This window comes from Silurus meridionalis, chromosome 12 (genome assembly GCF_014805685.1).
Source record: "Silurus meridionalis isolate SWU-2019-XX chromosome 12, ASM1480568v1, whole genome shotgun sequence".
NCBI classification, from domain to species: Eukaryota; Metazoa; Chordata; class Actinopteri; order Siluriformes; family Siluridae; genus Silurus; species Silurus meridionalis.
Window position 1 is genome coordinate 8,846,211 of NC_060895.1, and position 22,513 is coordinate 8,868,723.

The 22,513-nt window shown below is 36.1% G+C and overlaps 1 protein-coding gene across 3 annotated transcripts in view; it reads right to left on the reverse strand.

The window, feature by feature from the left end:
- Window positions 1–6,785: 6,785 nt before the first annotated feature.
- Window positions 6,786–22,513, reverse strand: part of arhgap32a (Rho GTPase activating protein 32a) — a 34,816-nt gene continuing 19,088 nt past the window's right edge. For 2 of the 3 annotated variants that reach the window (XM_046862747.1, XM_046862746.1), the window contains exons 8-22: window positions 22,411–22,503; window positions 20,386–20,508; window positions 20,222–20,299; window positions 19,918–19,999; window positions 17,969–18,118; window positions 17,785–17,887; window positions 16,450–16,594; window positions 16,271–16,353; window positions 16,015–16,122; window positions 14,855–15,000; window positions 14,565–14,766; window positions 12,850–12,998; window positions 11,777–11,848; window positions 11,025–11,693; window positions 6,786–10,945 (exon numbers count right to left, since the gene is read on the reverse strand). In XM_046862747.1, the coding sequence (XP_046718703.1) occupies window positions 8,667–10,945; window positions 11,025–11,693; window positions 11,777–11,848; window positions 12,850–12,998; window positions 14,565–14,766; window positions 14,855–15,000; window positions 16,015–16,122; window positions 16,271–16,353; window positions 16,450–16,594; window positions 17,785–17,887; window positions 17,969–18,118; window positions 19,918–19,999; window positions 20,222–20,299; window positions 20,386–20,508; window positions 22,411–22,503 (4,482 nt within the window). In that variant the 3' untranslated portion in view covers window positions 6,786–8,666. Of the gene's footprint in view, window positions 10,946–11,024; window positions 11,694–11,776; window positions 11,849–12,849; window positions 12,999–14,564; window positions 14,767–14,854; window positions 15,001–16,014; window positions 16,123–16,270; window positions 16,354–16,449; window positions 16,595–17,784; window positions 17,888–17,968; window positions 18,119–18,713; window positions 18,809–19,917; window positions 20,000–20,221; window positions 20,300–20,385; window positions 20,509–22,410; window positions 22,504–22,513 lie in introns of those variants that run through there. The other variant, XM_046862748.1, reaches the window with a different exon arrangement.

A 22,513-nucleotide genomic window follows, 5' to 3' on the forward strand; every position in this document is an offset into this window, starting at 1 on the left:
GAATTATATTTTTTAGCTCTGGATGCACATTTGTGTCATGTTTTAGTACATGAAGGTATAACCTCTTAGTGGAAAATATATTTCGTATAATGGCATTAGAGGGGCCAGAAAGTTAAAATCCTTTTGTGCCATGATTTAATGATGAAGAACAAATGTGAGGCCTGAGGCAAAAGCAGCTGAGAAACCTTGCTTTTGATTATGTGGTAAACCCACAGAGGAACCTTGAATGAACTTGGTAAATGCTGAAATAAAGGGAGGAAAAAGACTAAGAGAGACACACAGTTGTTTCTTTTTATGTGTCATGATCTGAAACATGTATCATATGAACCACATATGAACCACATATGAACCACATCAATTCACACTACACACTACATCAGTTCTGTTTGTATGGGCTCCTGTCTGCTGTACATCTTTCTTGGTTTTCCCTTTTTCTCCTGGAAAAAATACACAGATTACGATGTATATTGCACATATTGTCTCAACGATCGTTTGTTCAATTTAGTGCATGTTTGAGGCAAGTGAGTGATGCAAAAAAAGCCTTCTTCTCTTTGTCTTTTCTCTTTGGCCAATCAATATCACAAACACACCGAGAGCAGAAAGAATACCAGCAGCAGAACAGCATAATCATGTGTGTGTCCAATCTAGTTTGTAACACATTGTTTGGTGGCAGAGACTCTCTACATAGACATGCATACAAGAACAGGGACGTAGAAGGGCAGTGATATATTGGGTGTGAATATGCGCACACTGACACACACACACACACACACACACACACACACACACACACACACAGATTGACCCATGTTTATTAGCATGGATTATGTTGTAGTTACACATTTCTAAAAAAAAAAAATCAATCCAGTTCACATTTTGCTTTGTAGAAGATTAAGTCTTTTCACATACACCCCCTTTTAAATGTACTTTCAAGTTAAATCAAATTAGTCAAGCATACAAGAGTTATGTTTTATTCAATTGCATTATCAGAATTCACAGATAACCATTGCAGCAAATTCCCTAAAAAATGTAGTGCTGCAAAACTGGAATAAGCTGGGTTTTGTATCACTTTATTAATTTTTTTGGTTTGTAAATGAGTAAATGAAGTCCTTTTAAATATTAATCGTACAGTACTTGTAGTTGGAGTAAAGATGAGGATCGGTTCCCTTTTGAGTCTGGTTCCTCTCAAGGTTTCTTCCTAATGCCATCTTAGGGAATTTTTCCTCACCACAGTTGCCGCCAGCTTGCTCATTAAAGACTTACAACAGGAACAAACTTATACATTCTTTTATAACCGCTTTATCTCTGAAAAGCTACTTTGAGACAAAGTTCATTGTTAAAAGCTCTATACAAATGAAAATTAATTTAATTGAATTTAATTTGTAAAGACAGGTACTGATGTAGGGTGAAGAGCCCTGGGATACAGTCAAACATCTATATGTTTAGTACGGATAGAATCGGAGCTCTCAAGCAAACCACAAGTTATATTCCACATCAACTCATGTTAACTAAATATATACAGAGGTGAAAAGTAACTAATTAAATTTGCTCATGCTACGGTAATTGAATAGTGCTTTTGTGTACTTCTACTTTTCAAAGTAGTTTTGAAAATCTGCAATTTTTCTTTTTCTTATGTTTTGTTTGAAGTATTGTACTTAACTACATTTTAAATCGTATTTGTTACTGAATAAAAAAAATAACTAAATAAAAGTAATGCAAGGGAAAAAACCTACTGCACAGATTGATTGATGGGCAGGAGGACAAATGCGCTAAACTTTCAAGAAAGAAAACTGCAGATGGACAAGACAGATGTCAGTGATGCAAGCCGAGCTGAAAGTGCAAATGACGTCAAATTCTTATGAAACAAACCCCTGGCCATATTTTAGCAACCACTTTGACTTCAAATGCAAGAATGGCAGCTTTATTATGCAGTGTAAGCCGTGTTTGCCAAAGGCGACTGAACTGGCAGCTTATAAAAACTCGACATCAAACCTGCGCAAGCATGTTGAGGTAAGTTAATAATATTTATATTAGATTTGAGCATTATTATAACTAATATAATATATATACTTATTAATATATACTTATTATAACTAATAAGTATAACTAATTTACACACATTTTTTGAAAATGCAACCTCCAAACAAAATGTGTGAGCTCACTGTCTAAATCACAAATCACATTAGACTCCAAACATTGACTGTAGTGTGTTTTTTTTGTAGATTTTTAGACTGGTATATTTTCTTTTACTTTTATTTAGACATACTGTATGTGTACTAAATGCAATCCTTTTTACGTGCGGAACATAGTTAGAATCCAAGTTCCCTTTTGTAACGTTTTAAGTGGTGGACCGTAAGTTTGTTTAGTCTCCACCTAACACTTTGTGTGCAATGTCACTGTTTTTTTTTTTATTTTTATATTTTTATTATTAAACTTGAAAACATACACAACAATGCCAGGGGTACAAAAAGAAACTAGAGCTAGTGAAGTGTCACTGTAGCTACTCACTCCCTACCGGAAATAAGATTTGTAGTAAGTTTACGTTGTAAAACTCCGATTTTGTTTTGCATCTGCACAAAATCGTTGCCACTTTTTGCCATCACCAAAACCAGCAATATAGATTCTTTAGCGTTTTATGTCCAGATGCAGAAAATCCTGAAAATTCCACATATCGAGGAAGTGAATGAATGAAGGATGGAAGGAATGAATGAAGATATTTGTTAAAGTGTGCTGAAATAAGTAGAACAGTTAAGTAGAATATATCTTTAGAAAATGAAATATTAAATGTAAAACACTCACACACTCACATGCACATCTGTATTACCCAAAGTGGGTCTAACAAATGTAAACTACTAAATTTTTACATTGATTTAATTTAATTGTATCAATTTAATTTGTGCCAAGTTATTCGATTACTTGATTTAATAAAATAACAATAAAAGTGTTTTGCATTAATTTGATTTATCAAAAGTATTTCTATATATTTTATTTTTACATATTATATAACCAAGCAGGCATTTTATTTAAAAATGTTACTTATTCCAAAGCAGCTCATTCATTTTTCTTATTTATTAAACACACATCATATGATGTAATGTCACATTATATTTGTTCATTTAAAGTTATACTGACATGTAATGCAATATCTATGACACTAATTTGTTCCTATTATCACACAGTAGCTATAAACGGTTAATCAGAAAAAATTTTCCATAAGCTACTGCATTATATAAAGTGATTTCTACCCCTGATTCCAATTCACAACTGATTAGCACTTAAATGTAGCCTCAACCTTCACAGCACTCATTGTCTCATGTTTGTCATCTTTCCTGGTGGTTGCGTTTCACATGAATCATCTGCACTTGCATTCACAAATGTAACATTCTCCATATATGAACTTTACTCTCTGTAAAAACAGTTGACACTTGAGACTTTCATGAATGGGAAATAAATGCCTCTCAATTATGTTTTTTATTTGCTAATATATATATTTTTTTCAAATCTGATTACGTTCAGACTATTATTACATTATGTGAAATGGGTGCCATTAAAAAAAAAGAAAAAAAAGAACAATTAGCTGTAACTATAATCATGGAAAAGTATAACAAATGTGTTAATAAAAAGCCTGTGGTTTGCCTGGCAGTCGGCGCTACTGTCAGAGCCGTGCTGTTAGAGACAAGAGCTCAGAATGGGATTTAATTCTTAAGCCACCTACTTACAAGCTTATTCAAGTCAAATTGAAATGGGTATGTCAAAAAGAAACCTTTTTTCTAGCAAAAGATTTAGCTAAAAGTGTAGGAGGACTATATGCTCTAGTAGTAATATTTTTAATTTTTTTCTATGCAGTGGTTAGCTTTTAGAAAACTCTCACTTGAAGTCATGGTCATTTGAAAAAATAGTCAAGTCCACCTTAATTCATAGAGCACATTTAAAACAAAAGTGCTTTAGAAATAAATCAATACATAAAAGCTATAGCCAAGTATATACAGTATCTATAGTATTATATAGTAATAGTAAAAATAATTTCAACCAGTTAACATGTCTATTTAAAAAAAAAAGTGTAAAATTAAAAAAGGATATAAATAAAAAATTATATATATATATATTTCTTTTTTTTAAAGCCGGTGTATAGACCTCCACTCTGCAGCACTCTATGAAGATGAGTCTGTAGTGTTCTTTGTATCTACTATGAAACTATTTTAAACCTGACAGCAGCCATCTGACTGAACAAACTGTTCATTTGTCACAGAGGAGAGACACGTGTCTCCCGTATATAAGTAGAGCCTAACCCACTGGATGCTGGATGCCAAACTTCTACCCAGAAGCATCTCTCTATCTCATGAGCATTACTTGGAGGCCACTCCAGGAAGTCTAGAGAACTCATCCTATGAACCCTGTATAAGCACCAGGGTTTCTTCTCATTTGTAACAAACACCCCCTCCTGGTGAGAACATGCTGAGAAAGTTCTATGGACAGATGGCAGTATGACAGAGGCATTTACTGTGAAAGCTGCATCTTGCGTCATTGAAAGGACTCAGCATGTGTTTGTGCACACTCGCAATAGTATCCAGGTAGCACTCCTGGCTGGTATACGGGGTTCATAGAAACCCAGTTAGTTATGTAAAGATCAATTAGCTCTTTATTTTACTTTCTTCTGACTGCCAGGGGATGAGAGAATCACTGCATGATGTTTTCTATAATGTCAGAGGGAGCCAACAGTTCCCACAGTTATTTTATAAGCGTTATTTATATGAACTGTCACCACACCATGTACTAAACTATTTCCGTTTCTCTCATGGTACATGTTTATAAAAGCAATGGACTAAAGCCTCAGATCCATCATTTGGATTCTTGTCTCCTGCTGAAACAGTCAAAATAGTTATGAGTGATTACAATTCAAAGAAATAAATGAAATGCTCTAGATGTGGATCATATTTGATGGAGTAACATACAGTACATCTAATGGCTAATGACATCCGGTTCTTTTAGTGCTAAGGCGCCATCTGCTGTTAAAATTATTTCAAGCAACGGTGACCCAATGCTGTGTCTATCTTGTGTGAATCTGCTGGTTCTTTACACTAGTGGAATTAGAGAGGTTTGGTTTGACTCAGTTTTACTGTATATCACTTTTAAACCCTTGATACTTTCCAGGCAGTTTACAGAAATTCCTATGTATGATGAGATAGTGGAAAACCTCCCTGAGACAACACACTTATGAAACCTTGAGATCTCAATGCCTTAAAAAGAAAACCTGGGTAACGTAGTGGGATTATGAATAATTTCAGTATACAGGTGTAACTGTTGTTATACAGTACTAAGTGTGTTGACATGATGAACATTGCGATAATGGATTATAGAACGAGTACAAGACTGCCTTTATGTTTAACGCCAGATTGACAGCATCCAGGTGAGATTATTCACTAAAGCGAGGGTAAAACCTAAGCAAAAACATGTAGACACATATTTATAATCAGTAACAACTGGCCTATGTTGGCTGCTTAGGGTCAATGATTTATGGTAATTTTATCTTGTATGCTGCTGTGTTCCACTATGTGATTGTTCTGCCTCCAAGAGCATAAACTGGAACAGAAATGTTACCAATGGTCACTCATATCTCTTTTTGGATATTCCTGAAAATGAATTATTACCAAACGTAGCTTTACTAATTGACTTTAGACTATACAGTTGTCACTGAATAACGATTTATAATCCCCTCATCTTCTGTCACCTATATGAAGATGGATTTCTCCTTTGATGTGACATACTTTTCTGCTCACCACAGTTATATATACTTTTAAAATTTTATTTATAATAGCCCTCTTTTTAGTTTGAACCAGTCTGGCCATTCTGATTGTTTTTTTGTTTTGTTTTTTTACCATTCTGTGTTATCTCTGGAGACTGTTGTGTGTAAAAATCCCAGGAGAGCAGCAGTTTCTGAAATTTTAACCCAGACCTTCTGGCACCAGCAAACAAGTCACCGTCAGTCATTCAAAACATTTTAGCAAATTTTGATGTTACCAAAAGCTCTTGCCTTATTATTAGTTATTAAGTAAATAAATTAGCCCATTATTTCTGGGACTGGGGCACCTGTCTTTTCCAGCCATTTTGGGTTCTTCTGCAAACTGTTACCACAAAGTTGGAAGCAAATTCACATGGCTTTATATGTGGAACATTAAAATTTTCCCTTTACTTGACAGGGAAACCTGTAACAAAACCCACACAGAGCCGTCTTTATGAAGTTATAGTGTACATGGGTTGTAGTGAAAGATCTTGAGTGGCCTGCTATAGAGCTCTGACCTTAACCTTATTAAACACCTTTGGGATGAAATGGAACACTGACTGCACCCCAGTCCTCCTTCCCCTACATCATTGCCTGACATTACTAACAACCTTGTGGCTGAAATCTCCATAGGCACACTCTAAGATCTAGTAAATCATCTTCCCAAAAGAGTGGATGTTATTATAACAGCAAATGTGGACTAAATGGGGAATTGGATTGCTTAAAATTCATATACAAATGGTCAGATGTCTATTAACTTTTGTGTATTTCCTCATGTTCATTGTTAAAAATGTTAGGATCATGAATAAGCAGCTAAATCAATGCAAAAAAGCAGTAAAGAGTTTACTAATAGCCTCTATCCTGCTATAAAGATGTAAATATTAGCACAGGCCTAGACTGTAATGCTGTTTGAAATATTATAATAATAATAAAAGCAATAAAATTTAATTACCATTATAGGTCAAGTGCAGTTTTGTGAAGCAGATGTGAAAATGATAAACAAGAATTACAGCTCATATATTGAATTTTTAATGAAAGTAATAGTACAACATAAAAAAACAAGTAGACAACATAAAAACCCTTAGGATATTGAACATTACACATATGTTCAACTACACAAGAACGACTGTTTTTATTTAAATAAATATATGAATTTACATTATATTTCCATTTGTAACCATTTAATGGTCAATTCAACATGACCCTGATTTTGAATTCCAGGATCACTCTTCTAATCAATCCTTATCCTCAACTCTATTGCATACCATTGTAAGTTGTAAAATTATTATCTTCATTAAAGTCTTCTTAAAGTGTCTGCTTTTTTGCACAGACTGGGTCTAATTATAAAGTGCTTGCCTATTCACCTACAACATACTGTATAAGCAATAAACAGCAAGAAAATATGTTTAACACCACAAGACTTGTATATATTACAGCGGTCCATTAGAAACGTACCAGTTTTTAGTCTTAACGCTAAGTCTTAATAGTTTTGACTTCATTTGACAACTTTGACACAAAACTAATAAAAAAGAAGGACTCTTAAATGGAGCTTACACAGATGAAAACTAGCAAAGAAATTACGCTAGGACAAATAATTACACTGAATGAAACTGAAATTGAATGAAAACCTCTGTAACTAGACTGTTTGGGGAACAAGTATAGTATAAGTATATGTGGAATATTTTACAGGCCCTGATTTAATAAAGGTGTACATGTAAAAATGTAAATTGTTTACAAAACAACAACAAAAAAGTGACTGAGTCTTTGGTGATCTGTGACTTTAAAAAATACTGAAATCACAAGTCTTGCCCATTTTGTGTTTTCAATCTTTGTGATTGTATATCAAGGTGGAAAATACATGGCAGTGTCAATATATTTCAAATATTTTGCACACAATTACCTAAAAGTCACTAGACAGGAGACAGATACGGTGTACACAAATTCAAATAACTGAAAGGTACAGCGTGCATTACATTTCCAGAAGCTGCAATTGAACCATTTCGCTTTAGGAAAATAATCAGAAAATATTAAAATTTACTGTAAAGTTGGATTGATCCGAGATATTCACTGCATGATTCGGTGCCAAAATAAAGTCATTGAAAAGTTAATTAATTTATTTACATTTGATGAGAACCCCAACCCATTTCAATAGTCTTTGTTGTACTTTTAAATTCAGTTTATTATTACATATTTTTGAACTTTAAACTCACCATGACCTTACATGTAACTTTACACATTTATTTTCAATATTCCTGCAATGTGTCTTATTGCACACAAATTACTTTAAGTCTCTGTAAATCAGGACCTTACAGTGTCTATTACCGGACCAGAATTGCCAGATGTGTTCACAGCATTCATCATAGATTTTGGAATCGCTATATAAAAAGACACACAAAAAGACACGTAAAAAAAAAAATACACAATAAGAATTTGTGACAGTTCCTTGGATGCCAAACTGGTATTTTGGTTATCCAAATACTAGTTTTATCAGTTAATTAATACCTTGTGAGACCAAGTATATATATATATATGTTTTATGATGAAATTTTAAGATTTCAGAAGATATGAAATTCTGGGGAAACAGCTGAAAAGTGATTTATAATGATTTGCTGAACAAAATGACCTTTATTTACCTATTACAAATTATTAATTCATGTTTTTATATAATTTAGTAAAAATGCTATGTGAAAGTTAATGTAATGTCACCAAACTCTATGAGTGACAGTGTTATCTGATATGTATTAATATGAGATAATCTACAGGTAAAATTTCATACAATATTAAAATACATTTAATGCTTCTCTTTCTTCTTATTTTTTATATAATAGACTCAATAAAATAAAATAAACCACTTTTTTTTCCTTCCATACACATCCATAAGTACCTATCATTCAGCATATATTTCTGTCTCTGGCCTAATCTCAGAGTGAAGAAAACGTCCTGTGCCCATAGATGTAGGGTACAGTCTGTTACTGTGAGGGGGCATGCAGCCATAGTTTGGGAAAATGCCGTGAACTTTGGGCTGCAAAGACACATAACTGTCCATGTAATCAGTGCGAGATGGAGCAAACATGCTGCGAGTCCTTGGCCTGCTCTGGACGGGACATGAAAATCTATGCTCAGGCTCAAAGGTCATTTTAGCATGTCTTGGATGTCGATGGCTTTTCATGCTCTGTGACCTTGTTGATCTTTGCAAATCATGTCCCTTAGCCCAAGAGTATTGAAAGTCCTCTTTAGGATGGCTGCTGTGGATCCTCATCAGCTTATCCTGGTTGTAAAGTCTTGCGCTGCTGTGATCTGAAGAATCAGTGTGTTTAAAATCAGGGCAGCTGTATTCTTTATGCAGAGTTAGCTTACGCGGTTGTGACAAGGGCTCAAGTGTGTGCTGTGCATAGTTCTGCATCGAGCGACTTTGCTTTAGTGCTAGGGCAGGTTTGACGCTGTGCCCACTCTTCTGTTTTTCTTTTTGGATGGAAATGGGCATGTTAGGTTCAGAGACTGGGTGTTCAGGGGAGTAATGGGACACCATGGTAACCCTGTACTTCCCATCAGCCCCTTCAGTAGAAATAAGCAGATCTTTGGCAGAATCGGATTTACTCCTGGTGTGCATTGTATCTTGGCCCCTTAGGCTTTCCTTTGGAAGATGGAACTGGGGGACATCTTGCACTCTCTTCTTCTCTATATTCGCTTGTCTAATCGATGGACTGAAATGTCGATCTGATAATCCGGCATCAAAACCCTCATATGGAACATTTCTTGTTCTTGGAAAATGGCCAGTACCTTGTTTTATAAAACTACCTTCTCTGCTATAGGACATGTTGATGAGGGGGTTGTGATAATTCTCAGCTTTGCTTATTACTCGACCAGGATAGGTAGGCCGTCTGAGGAGAGTGTAGGAGTGGCTGTATCCTTGACTGCTTACTCTGTACTGATCCAGGTTGTTATACTGCGCTCCTGAATAGGGCTTGCACCTATATTGAACTTTACCATCCTCAAAATAAGGCCTCACTTGGTGAATATCCGAAATAAACTGTCTGCGATAAGTACTGTTCTGGTAAGATGGATGCGGGAAAAAAAACGTGTCCTCTGGTGGTGCATGCATCGACCTTACCCTACGAATAGTGGGATACACAGCCGTACCATCCATTTGTGGGTATCTTGGGCCACCATGTCTGTAAAGGAAGCTTGGAGAGTGTTCATTTCTATGTTGACTCTTGTATTTAATGGACTGATGGAGGGACCTTGGTGCCAGGGTGTTGAAGTGGTCCTTCGAGAAGATCTTAGTTTGGAACTGCATATAATCCGGCTGGAAAGGACCGGTCTGTCCAAATGGACCCGGCCAGTATGTTTCACTTGATGGCCCAAAGGTTTCATCTTTGGGACTGTACTGATAAACAGAAGTCGGAGAAGTAACTGGAGATTGTGGAAGAACATCATGCACTGAGGCTGGCATAGAAGCTTCAGCTAATATCACACGGAAATTAGAAGCATTGGCAGCTTGCTTATGGAAAAGAGAAGCCCTGGCTGACTGACTGTCAGTAGTATGGAGTGATGTCTCTGTCTGTGAAGAAAGGGGCATCAGGTTCTTGTATGATTCAATGTCAGAGAACTGGTTTGGGCTACCACCATCTGTACCAACTCCAACATGGCGGACATTTTCTCTCATGGGCATGTGGCTTTCAGCATTCTGCCTCGTGTTTAAACTTTTAACATCAGGTATGTCCTGGGAGGGCAAATTATTTTCATGACTTTCAGCCAAAACATCACCTCCATCAGAGCAGCTAAGTCCGCTCTCACTGCCATGACATGCGCAAGTGCTCTGTAGGCTGCCAGCATCGGTGAAACTTCCTGCAGATAGGATGCTTGAAGGTGTTCCGAAAACCTTTTTGCAGGTTCCACAGCAATGCCCTCTACTGGCAGCCGATGTTTGGGCTTCAACAGTAGGTTTTGAAGGCCACTGCAGTATAGAAAGTGGATCCTGGAGGTGACTTGGAGAAACAGGAGTTGGTGGTTCTGAACTCCCTCGTTTTTTCAGCCCGGTGGCCTGTTGTGCAGATTCAGCCAAGGCAAGGGCCAGCATACGAGCAGCATTCTTTACAGCAGGCTGGGAGGTTATTAGAGACACTGATCTTACCAGCCCTGGTGTGCAGTCGAAGGTCACAGCACCTAGGAATAGGGGATAACAAAACATAGTTTTACAACAGACTTTACAGAAATAGCAAATTGCAGAAAACCAAAGACTCACCTGATTCTGTTTGTTTCACTGGTCTAGTTTCCTCAGTGTGCACTTCATCAATGCTTTCAGCTTCTGTCCGGATTAAAGGCTTGTTCACACTGTTTTGTGCCCATGTTGAATCATTGGGCTTGCCAAGGGGTGGTATGACTTCTGTGGAAGGCACAGACATATTTTTCATCTCAAAATCATCAGGGTTATGGATCAGACCCACAGGAACAATCTGAGAGGATTTCAGTTCATCTTTAGCTGTGATGGCTGTTCGGAATTTTGCTGGCATTGAGTGCTTATTATTAGTGTCCTCTAAAACAGTTGGGATTGCATCAGATGGTCCTGTAGGGGTGACTTTTTTCAAGGTCTCTGATTCACCGGTACTGCCTCCAGTCTTCCGTCTGCTGCCTCTTTTTCTTTCTTCAGTCACGGAAGCTTCAATCGGTGCTGAACCACAATGAAACGAAATTGGGTCAAAGTCTTGAGAAGCCTTGCCAATATCAGCATCAGCAGAGTGTGGGGTCGATATGAGAGCAGGCACACAAGTGGTGGACAAAGCTATGTCTTTCCTCTCTTTATTTCTTAACTGAGAATCTCTGTGGTCTCTGTTTAGCAGCTCTTCGTTGAAGGAAGTAGACAAGGCAACACTAGTAGAGCGGAGCCTGCGTGCCTGGTACATTGCTGATCCACCTAAAACAGACAACGTGATATAGAACAGACATTAAATGTCAGGCGCATTACAGAGAGAAAAGCTGAATAAAGCAGCACTTTACCCTCAAGAGTATTTGACGACAGAGATTCTTCACTTTTAGATGATCGTAGAGTTCCTGTATCTCCTCTACCACCTGGAAAATCAAATCAATGCAGATTTTCAATCAGATTATACAGATTTCACTAAGTGCATTACACTTTTTATGAACCCAAACCATGATTGGATGTACATTTTTAGATCACATAAAAATTCTGAAATAGTGTATTGACCCAGTGAGGTGGGAATAGCATATACCCACCTTGTGCAAAATAGTAACAATAGCAAGTAAACTGATATGGCCACCGATCAGGCATAACATTTTGACCACCTAATATTGTGTTGGTCCCCCTTTTGCTGCCAAAACACTTTTTGACCCATCGGGCATTAACAGCATTAACTTCTTCAGCAATCTGAGCTACAGTAACTCATCTGTGTGTGTGTATGTATATATATATATATATATATATATATATATATATATATATATATATATATATATAAATATATAAATATATTCTTATTCTTATTATTATATTATTAGTATTACCATTATCATTAGGCTAGTAGTAGAAGCATGATCCGAGTGCTAACTAGTGTTTTATATCGAAAAGCTACAATCCTATTGAGGTAAGAAAATAAAAAGAAAGAAAGACTATTATTTCTTCTATAAAGATAGAGAATGCAGTGAGGCAAGGCAGAACGGTCTGATTTGAAGTGTGTGGCAGCTTGCGTATGTGCAGGCTGCCACAACCTGCAACCACAAACAGCACATGATGTTCTTGAGCTTTTTATCATATTCCTTCCCGCACATAAAACATATTGCTTTCAAGGCATAATTCAGTAAACGCTGCTACTACTTCCGGCCGGAGTTACTGTATACCAATATTCAGGAGAAAGTAGAACAGGTGGAAACAGGTCTAATACATGAATTCCTTTGAATCTGTAATTGGCTTGGTACATGACAGTAATGAGATAAATTAAATGATTTGTATAAAAGAAAGAAGTGTAAAAAGATAAATGAGTAGTTTGCCTATGTCTAGCAAAAATTAATAAAATCAATATCGATTACTGAAGGATGTAAAGGAAAACCTGTACCTGTGAGTGCCTGTGAAGTCTTCATGTTATTCGGCTCACTGGGATGACGGTGCAGTTTGCGCTTGCCTGTGCTAGAGGATTTTGCCATGTTGAAGAAAGAACGAAAGCTTGCCACAGGAGATTTCTTTACCTTTGTCTGGGCCTTCTTTCTATGAGAACATAGAATATTATTTATAGTACAGCAGATACCCAGATTACCTTTTAATACAATGTAAAACTTAATAACAGGGACAAATACAAATAAAAAAAAAGTAGGATGTATACAGCCTGTATACACAAAGTGTTTACACTAGTTTTTGGAGCATGGTTGTGGGGATTTGTGCTTATTCAGCCACAAGAGCATTAGTGAGGTCAGACACTGATGTTGAGTGACTTTGCCCAGACCTTCTCAGTGTGCCAATTCATCTCAAAGTTGTTCAGTGTGGTTAAGGTCAGGGCTCTGTGCCGGCCACTCAAGTTCTTCCACACCAATCTTGTCAAACTATTTTTAATGTGTTTTCTACACATTTTTACTTCAAAATTCACTTTTCCATACTCAAATATGCAGACTTCCCTTAAGATTTTAAAGACCACATTTAACATCTAAAATTATAATTTTTTATTTCAACTAGAACATTCGTAAAGTTACAATCTCTAATTTACAGTATGTCAGAATAAGAATCTCTGATGTTTCCCATGTATTTGGTCGCAGGGTTTGTGCGCTGCACTGCCATGGCAACTGCTGCCTCACAAGGTAATCAACCAATCACAGCAATGCAGATCGAATCTAGCGCCAATCTTTCGGAAGAGCTGAGAATCTGCTCCTAACTCCACAAAATAACATCTTCTGGCTATGTCCACACAAATGCGTTCAAAAACGCATATTTTTCTCTCTGTTTTGGTCGCCCATACTTAGACGCCGTTTTTAGTCAACAAAAACATTGTGGATAAATTTGAAAATGAAAAGGTGTTTTCAATAACAATAAAACAATTTTTTCCAATTGCCATGACACTTCAATGATTAAATAAACAGCAGGGGAAAATGACGCAGGTCGAAGCGTCTTAGGTTTTTCTCATGCGCAGTACAGAGACCTAAGCTTTTCAGGCGTTTCAGTGTGGATGCGCAGCTTTTGGGAAAGGATTGAAAAGAAAAAGTGGACGCGGAGCGTTTTCAGACGAAAAAGCCGTTTTCAAATTTATCCGGATTAGTCTAGACCTAGCCTTTGTTTTATAAAAAATACTTTCACACATTCTTAATTTTATATTTTTAAAAACAAAATAAAGCAATCGTATAAAAAATACTAATATTTTTCACTACTAAATGTTCTTTTTTTCTATACTAATCCAGACCTGGAAATCAGTCAAATCAAATTCCATACTTTTTCAAATTGTGTAGGAACCCTGGGATTTATTGGGTTGTGACCTGTTTGGACCAGGCTTATTAGTTACAGTGAAGGGAAACTGTAATGCTACAGCATACAACAAAAATCCCTTCTATACAACTATGAGTCATCGATTTCAGGAAGACCCACATGTGGATGTCTTGAAACCTTTGGCTAGATATTGCAATTGTAATACACATCGGAAGGAACCCAAGCAATCATGATAGGATGGGATAAATGTTATTACTGAATGTATTCGTTGCTATTTGTTCAATTACAATTAAGCGAGTATACATCTCTGCAATAACAGAGGTAAATGGACTTGGATTTTTTGCTTAATGGACTTGGACGTACCTTTCCATTGGAAACTCTAATATGGTATGGAATTTTCCATGCAAAGCACCAGGACCCTCTCCCACCTCGATGTACTTGCTTTCAGGGGAGACAGGAGAGGCGAGCTGGGCCTGAGTACGAGCTTGGGCCTCTTCAAGTGAAAGCAACTTAGTGGATGGGGAGCACACAAGCAGAGACTTCGGCCGGGACAAAGTGGTGTGACCTATGAAAACACATTTGAGAAAAATGTTATCAAAGTACCACTGAACATTAACCATTCAGTAGTGTAGAGTAAACATTTCTTGCATTACCTGTGCTTTCACGAATCAGAGTGCTGAGTTTGGGGCTGAAGAGGACATCGACGTGATTGAGGATAAACTCCACTACCACCGACTGAATCCGTACCTCCATGAAGGCAGATGCGCCACTGAAGCAGGCTGACTCGATTTGTTTTGACCTATAATGACCAGGAACAGTTAGAACTTAAAAAAAATAAGGAGGTTTTAGTCACGCGTATAAGGATTCAAATCAAATCATGAAGAGCAGGTGTGCGTTAAATCCCTCAATTTCACAAATATTATGTCTACAGAACATTCAAAGAACATTGGGAGAAAAAGGCAAAGCTAAACAGTCCATTGTACATATTGTGATATTTTTAATTCATGAGCAAATTTATCATCAACAATCAGAATTTATATTTTTATTTTATTGATTTTAAAATCCCAATTCAGTCAGATTGTATTTTTTATAACAGCAGCTCTGACTGTAGTATCAGATGCAAAGGGATAATAATTCACCTGTAGACACTCCACCTAAACCTATTAATAACCAATTGTAGTAGAGGATATGAGGTTTTCTATATGAAAACTATCATTTAGTGATTTTGAAAAGAGTCATCAGTGCTTTGTAGCAGTCTAAAACAGGCTAGAAACAAATTGCTTTCCAACACAAGAAAGTCTTTGGCATAAAAATTGCATATTAACATCATATGGAAGAAAAAAAAAGAGATTGATCAGGGGTGTCACTGTTTGGCTGCTATAATGCAAATTATTTTATTCATTCCTCTATTTATTTGTTTGTTTAACAAGAGTATGGTCAAAGAGTTCTTCTTACTACTGTTTACAACATAAAAATGAGCCTATGTTGACTGATATAAAACCTTTGACTCTGTTTGTGATGTCATTTTCGCAACATTCTCTAAATGAATTTATGATGATTTTGCTTGTATTTATGCTTGTAGATGTATTTAGCCGTCAACTGATTGCATATATGCAACAGAAAAAGCAACAACAACAAAATGTATTTTACTTAGTGTTTTTGCTACCATAGTTACAGTTCATCAAGTTGCTAAATTACATAGTTTGTTAATGTTAACTAGTGCAAGAACTAATGGTAATAAAAGTCTTAATATAAAATGTTATCCACAGCCACAAACTTAAATCTATGTATACACAGCCTAAAAGCAAACCACCTGAGGAGATTGGGAGCCCAGACAATTGCCAAGTTCTTGCAGTGCATGTTGGTGACGCAACTAAAGGTCGCCATGCGAGCCAAGTGCCTCATTAGGAACTCGAGAGTTCTGAAAAAACAAAAACAAACAAACAACATGCTCTTTTAGATCATGATCTTTTTTTTCTTGCATGCGCATATAACATTCAACATTGCTTAGCAAGACTAAGCCGCAGTACTACTTCTTGCCACCAGAGTGTACTGTCCAACAATCAAACCTGTAATGTGGAGGAGGCAACTGTTGAATGACGTCATGGATTTTGACCAGCCTTTCATCGTCTGTGGCTCCTGACACAGCCTCCTATAATAATTCATATGCACGTGCACAAAAAAAAAGATCCATAAGGCACTGTAGATTGATGACCATGATCTAAAATGCACACCTCTTTACACTTACTGAAAATTTGCCATAGAGCTGGTAGGTGAGCAGTGGGTTCGGGAGCTCGCGGAAATAGAGCTTGCAGAGGGACCCTACAGAATGGATGTCCTGGATATACGTTTCCTTGGTGAGGTCTGGAATGTGCTCCGAATCAAACTCGTGCCTAAAGTAACAGCAGAGGATGCAGCTTTTATTCATTTATACATTTATATTTATATATAAAAAAATTCAAATATAATTATATAAGTCTACATTTACAGATGCAGCACATCAGTTAAATAGAAAGCCTTCTACCACAGCATGGTTGAATACTAAAATCTGATTGGTCAGAAGGTATGCATAATTTGTGTATAACAGCACAGGCAGATCCAGCTGTAAATTAATTGTAAATTGTAGGTTAATGTTACAATAGTAATATTATTGTATGCTTTCTATAGTAAAAGCTCATACACTGGCAAACTTGTATGGCAAACACTACAAATAATCTATACCATGGGTCTTCAACCGGGGATCCACTAGCAGTACTGCAGGGGGAACCGTTAATTAATGTTGAATCACAAATTATTTATGTTAAATAAAAGAAATTGGGTAAAAACCTCAAAGATAGAATATTGAAATTTTCAATTATATTTTTCTAAAATTAAAGTCCTATTAAAATTAGAGCTAAAGTTCATGCAAAATGTGTAATTCTCCTCCTGATAGTAAAAAGAAAATGTATGAAACTGCATATCTGAGTATAATAAGTATATAAAAGACAACTGTGAATAAATTGTGCAATTTTAACTGCAAAATATGTTAATGATGCATAAATCTCTTAAAAAATGTAAAAAATATACAGATAATGATGCATGTACAACAACAACATAGTTCTAATTGTCATAACTAGTGTAATATGATTGGTTTCTATTATTGAAACAATGTTTGATTTTTTTTTTTTTTTATGTCTATCACTGACCAAAAAAATGTTGAAGACCCCTGTTCTAGACTAATAAGCAGATATTAAATTGTGTTTTTGTTTAACAACATTTTTTTTAAACCATTGATGTGGTTACGTTTTTTGATAGACTAATGGAGTCCTAATGGTATGCAATCTTAGTCTTATGCCCTGTTTTTGTGTTTTCTTTGTAAAAAGGCAGGCCGCACTGTGTATGTATAAAGAGAATGACAAAAACAGAAAGTACTTTTGTTTCTCAGGTATTCTGCAGCATTATATGTTAAAAATTCGCTTTGTTACAAGCGTAATAACACACCCCAGATTTTGCTGTTGCACCCGAGTTGGGCTTATCTCATTTGAAAGGGGAAAAAAGGTAACCATGTCAGGTGTCTATAACTGACACATTTAAAAACACTTACCGTAGTTTCTGAATGTTAGAGGATATACCAGACAGTCTGTAAATGCCATCTACGACCCCATGCTTCTCAATAAACTCAGTGCAGCTCTTGATGACTTGGGGCACTGCAGCAGAGAAAAATAAAATGGAAATAAAAAAAAAAAAGACCTTGCTTCAAAAATTCATATTTTTCTCTTTCTACTCACCATCATGACCTGAATTGAGGAGATGCTCTCCCAGGTCACATCCAAACACCCTCTCCCTCAGGATGCCTCTCTGCTTCAACTTCTGTTTAGTAGGCCTCGACTTCATGAAAGTACGCAGGAATGTGATCAGCTTCCCATGCTTATTAGACACTAAAAGACATGACACAAAAGTAGGACTTTCTGATGCTATACTTTATCAAAGTGAAACTTTGAACAACTTCATGTTGGACATATAACGTGTGAAATAACTAATAACATCTAAGGGAGTTTTTTCTTGCCACAGTCAACCAGGTTTTTTTATCAGGGATAAATACACATCATTCACCTTATTTTTTTAATTCTGTAAAGTTGCTTTTAGACAATGTCCATTGTGAAAAGTGCTATAGAAATAAATTTGACTTGACTTAACTTACTAAACCAATTCACTTATTTACTTACAGTGCATTCAGAAAGTATTCAGACCCCTTTATATTTTCCACATTTCATGCAGTAGCCTTAGGATAAAATACTTTCAATCATTTTTTTTATTTACATCTACAAACCAGATTTGTGAAAACTTAACAGATTAAATTAAAAACTAAATACCGAAGTGTAACATAAATTAGTATTCAGAGTATACTTAAATAAGGATAGTTTTCAAGTATGTCCAATTTCTTAGGAACATCTTTGAGATGTTTCTTAATTTTGACTGGACTCCGCCTGTGGCAAGTGCAATTGACTGGACATTATTTGGAAAGGCACATACCTGTCTAGGTTAAGGTCTCATGGCTAAAATCAGAGCAAAAACCAAGTCACGAGGTCACAGGAACTGCCTGCAATGCTCAGAGACAGGATCTGATGAAGCCTACAAAAATTTTGGGGTAAGGTCCTGAATATTTTCAGAATGCACTATAACTATTTTGATAAAAATGACTATACTACAGTGTACTACTTACATATACACATATAATTACTTTTATATTCGACTGACACTGACATTCAACAAACTCATATTGAATGTAATGACTATTATTAATGTTTAACTAACTTGTATATTTAAACAACTGACTTAATTAAAGTACTTATTAACTACTTCTTCATCTTTTGGCTTCTCCCATTAGGGGGCGCCACAGCGAATCATTCGTCTCGATACCCCCCGTCCTATACATCTGCCTCTTTCACCCCAACCACCTGCATGTCCTCCCACACCACATCCATAAACCCTTATTAACTACTGATTTATATAATAACTTAACTAGCTAGCTAAACTGACTACACTTTCCAGCCAGCTGTTGCTAGATTTTACAGCACTGCCTAGGCTGCTTCGCCATGTGTATTTTCCTCCTCATTCTATGTTTCTTATCGTTAACTAATCTTTGCCAACCAGTTTGCTAATACTTGATATGCCTCGGTATCCTGAGTCTCGATGTCTGTCAGATATCAGGGTTAGTTTTTTCACATTCAGTGTGTTTAGCTACCTATTAAAAAACTCAACAGAGAACAAAAATATAGCAAACATCAGAGTTTGTATTTAACAATTTAAAGGTTTGTCCCAACAAGCTTACTGAGCATTTCATTGTAAAATGCTCTGCAAAGTAGCATAGAGGCTTAGCAGGTATTATTGCTGCCACTCATCTCTAGGTTTTCGGTTTCATTGTGAGCTTGTGTAGCTATTCATGTTCGCACTATGTGCATACGAGATTATAAAATACCTCCGAAAACCGGAAGGTATTTTGCCTAGGAAGTATGTACACATTTTGTCTTAATTAAGTTTAGGTGTTCTAATCTGCACTATACTCCTGCCTCATGACCAGGGATCAGCTCTGAATTACTATGTCCCTGATCAGGATAAATTATTTACTGAAAATTACAGTTCTAGCAAATCATCAAAGTTTATCCTTGTTCAACAAAACATTAAAAAGGAGTGGCTTGGTTGTTCTTTGTTTTACTCTAAATTTACACAAAAATACCTGGTTTGGGAAGTGAACCGGTGACGTTAGGAGAGATTTTCTCACTGATCAGTTCCACACACTCACAAGGAAAAAATCCCACCTGTAAAAACAATAAAAGAACATTTATTTCTAGAATGCAGAAGAATTGACTGCCAAAGAAACAAGACCATTTCCAAAAATGGCTAGACATTGCTGGTATGTGTTTACCTAAACATTTTATATTTTTAAATAAAAAGAAAAGACAAGATACAACATATATTAGGAGAGACACAATGTAAGCATAAACACAAACTGTAGTGCTGTGCTACAAAATATACCCCACCTTAAAGCCATGTTTTCCTCTCCACCATCCAGTGTCTTCCTTTGGAGGCATGTCAATAACCGAAACTATGTCTCCAACCTGAAACCAGAATGAAAAACAATGTGCTAACTGACAGATAATTAAATAGTTGGACAAAACTAGTATAAAACTTTTAAAAGAGTCACCTCGAAAGAGAGCTCATCGGCAGCCTGGGCAATATAGCGCTTTATGACGTGAGCTGCAGCGACAGCTGGAACATTAATGGAGGACTCGTCATGGACCAGCAGGCGATTTCCTTTATTATCAATCTGTGTGAGACAAAAATGGGGAAAGATAAAAACAGATAAATGAGAACATGAGAAATAAATAGTAATTAAATCGAGTAATTTTGCTGAACAGGAACATATATAGACCCTTCTGGTATTTAAATCAAATGCAAGATATATATATATATATATATATATATATATATATATATATATATATATATATATATATATATAAAACAGTCTGGAAAAAACTATTTTTGTGGGTGAATACTTGTAAATTACAGTAGTTGTTTTGCTGGCTCTGAGTAGAGGCACTGACGGAAACACATTCTAAGCTCAGGATACTGTCTCAAAGGATTTTCTGTTCCCTTTTACTTCTTCAAAGGTATTGTAATAACTAACAGGTATGCAGATTGGTTACGCTGAACAACCCAAAGGAATGAATGAATGAAAAGTTGGTGTGTCCATTATGCCTTATAATGGACTAATATACCATCCAAGGAGAAACTTTTCTCAGTGTTCCCAGGATAGGCTCCATCTGACCTTGACCAGGGATAAATTGGGTACTGTTACTGAATGAATGAATATATAAGTGGTGGGCGAAATACTCCATTCCTGTACCTGAGTATAAGAGTAAATCCCCTGTTTAAATATCATTCTCCTTTTACTTTTCTACTTAAGTAAATGTACAAAACAAATTTTAATGAAATTACATTTTATACTCTTGCCAAAACCATGGGTTTACGACTGTCATCTCATGAGAGGTTATGATTTCATGTAGTTTATATATTCACTTAAAAATGAGTAAGAAACAGCATGTTTGTCTGATATGTAATAGAGTAGAAAAGTAAACTATTATGAACTGAAATGTAATGTAGTAAAAAGTAAATGTTACCTAAAATAAAAATGCCATAAGTGTGCCATAAGTGTGAGTTTGCCAGTTAAAGAGCAAGTGCATAGTTTTTACACTTCCTGGCAACTCTTCTACACTGGAAGCCTACACTATATTAAATACAAATATATGTCAGCAGAAACTCAAACATTTCCTTCTAGTAATGCAAAGATTAACATAGACAGATTAGGTAAACAAGAAGCAAATAGTAGAAATGCAGTTGCACAGATGCTGGTGAGCTACTGTACATCTTACACTAAGATAGTAGTAGATAGTAGTAGTATATAGTAGTTTTAATGGTCATATTATTTTTAAAATGTATTTAATACCATTTTAAAATAGTATACAGTAACTGACAAGAATATAAACACAAGTCTTATGGTTTTAAGACACATACATGTTTCCTTTTGTTCATGTGCTACAAACTAGGTATAAGGCAAAAAACACCTGAATTGCAGAATGAATGATTGAAAGAAAAGTACTCTGGAAAAAGCAGAACTTATGTACTATAACACAGAGAACTCGAAGGTTCACTGTAGTTTAAATGAACAAAAGCCGGGTATTTCTAGTTGTAACTGGTCAACTCTGTTTAACAAAGGAGCACTTGAACAAGTTTCCATTGCGTGCTCTCAGTATGGTGACTAATCTCTTTAATAAGGCCTTGAAGCGTTCTCACAAAATTTACAATATACACCATATTCTGTCAAAGATTATGCAACTCTACACTCACTTCCATACCAAAATATCCCATGCACTTTTATTAAAATTACTTCAAGTCATTCAGAAGACAATATATTTTGGCCAAGCACTGGTGTCTGAATAGAGTCACACTACACAATAGTCTGGCATATGCATTACGTCGGTGAAATCCGAGTTTATTCAGGTACAGAGGGTTTTTGTATCTGTTAACTGACTAATGTTACTTGAGAAGCATGGGTGTGAGCAGTTGCTTTTGCTCTTAAACACAAAGGACATCTTTAACACTGTACTACACATAATAGGGATTAAAGGACGTGTAGGACTGACTGAACCACTTGTGCATACTTTACCTCCATCCATGTCAGGGCAGGCCCACAGTTTATCTTGTTGTCAGCGATGGCTGAGAGTCGAGAAAGGTAGGCAGTAAGCATCTGGGAAAGTGGCTGAGGAAGC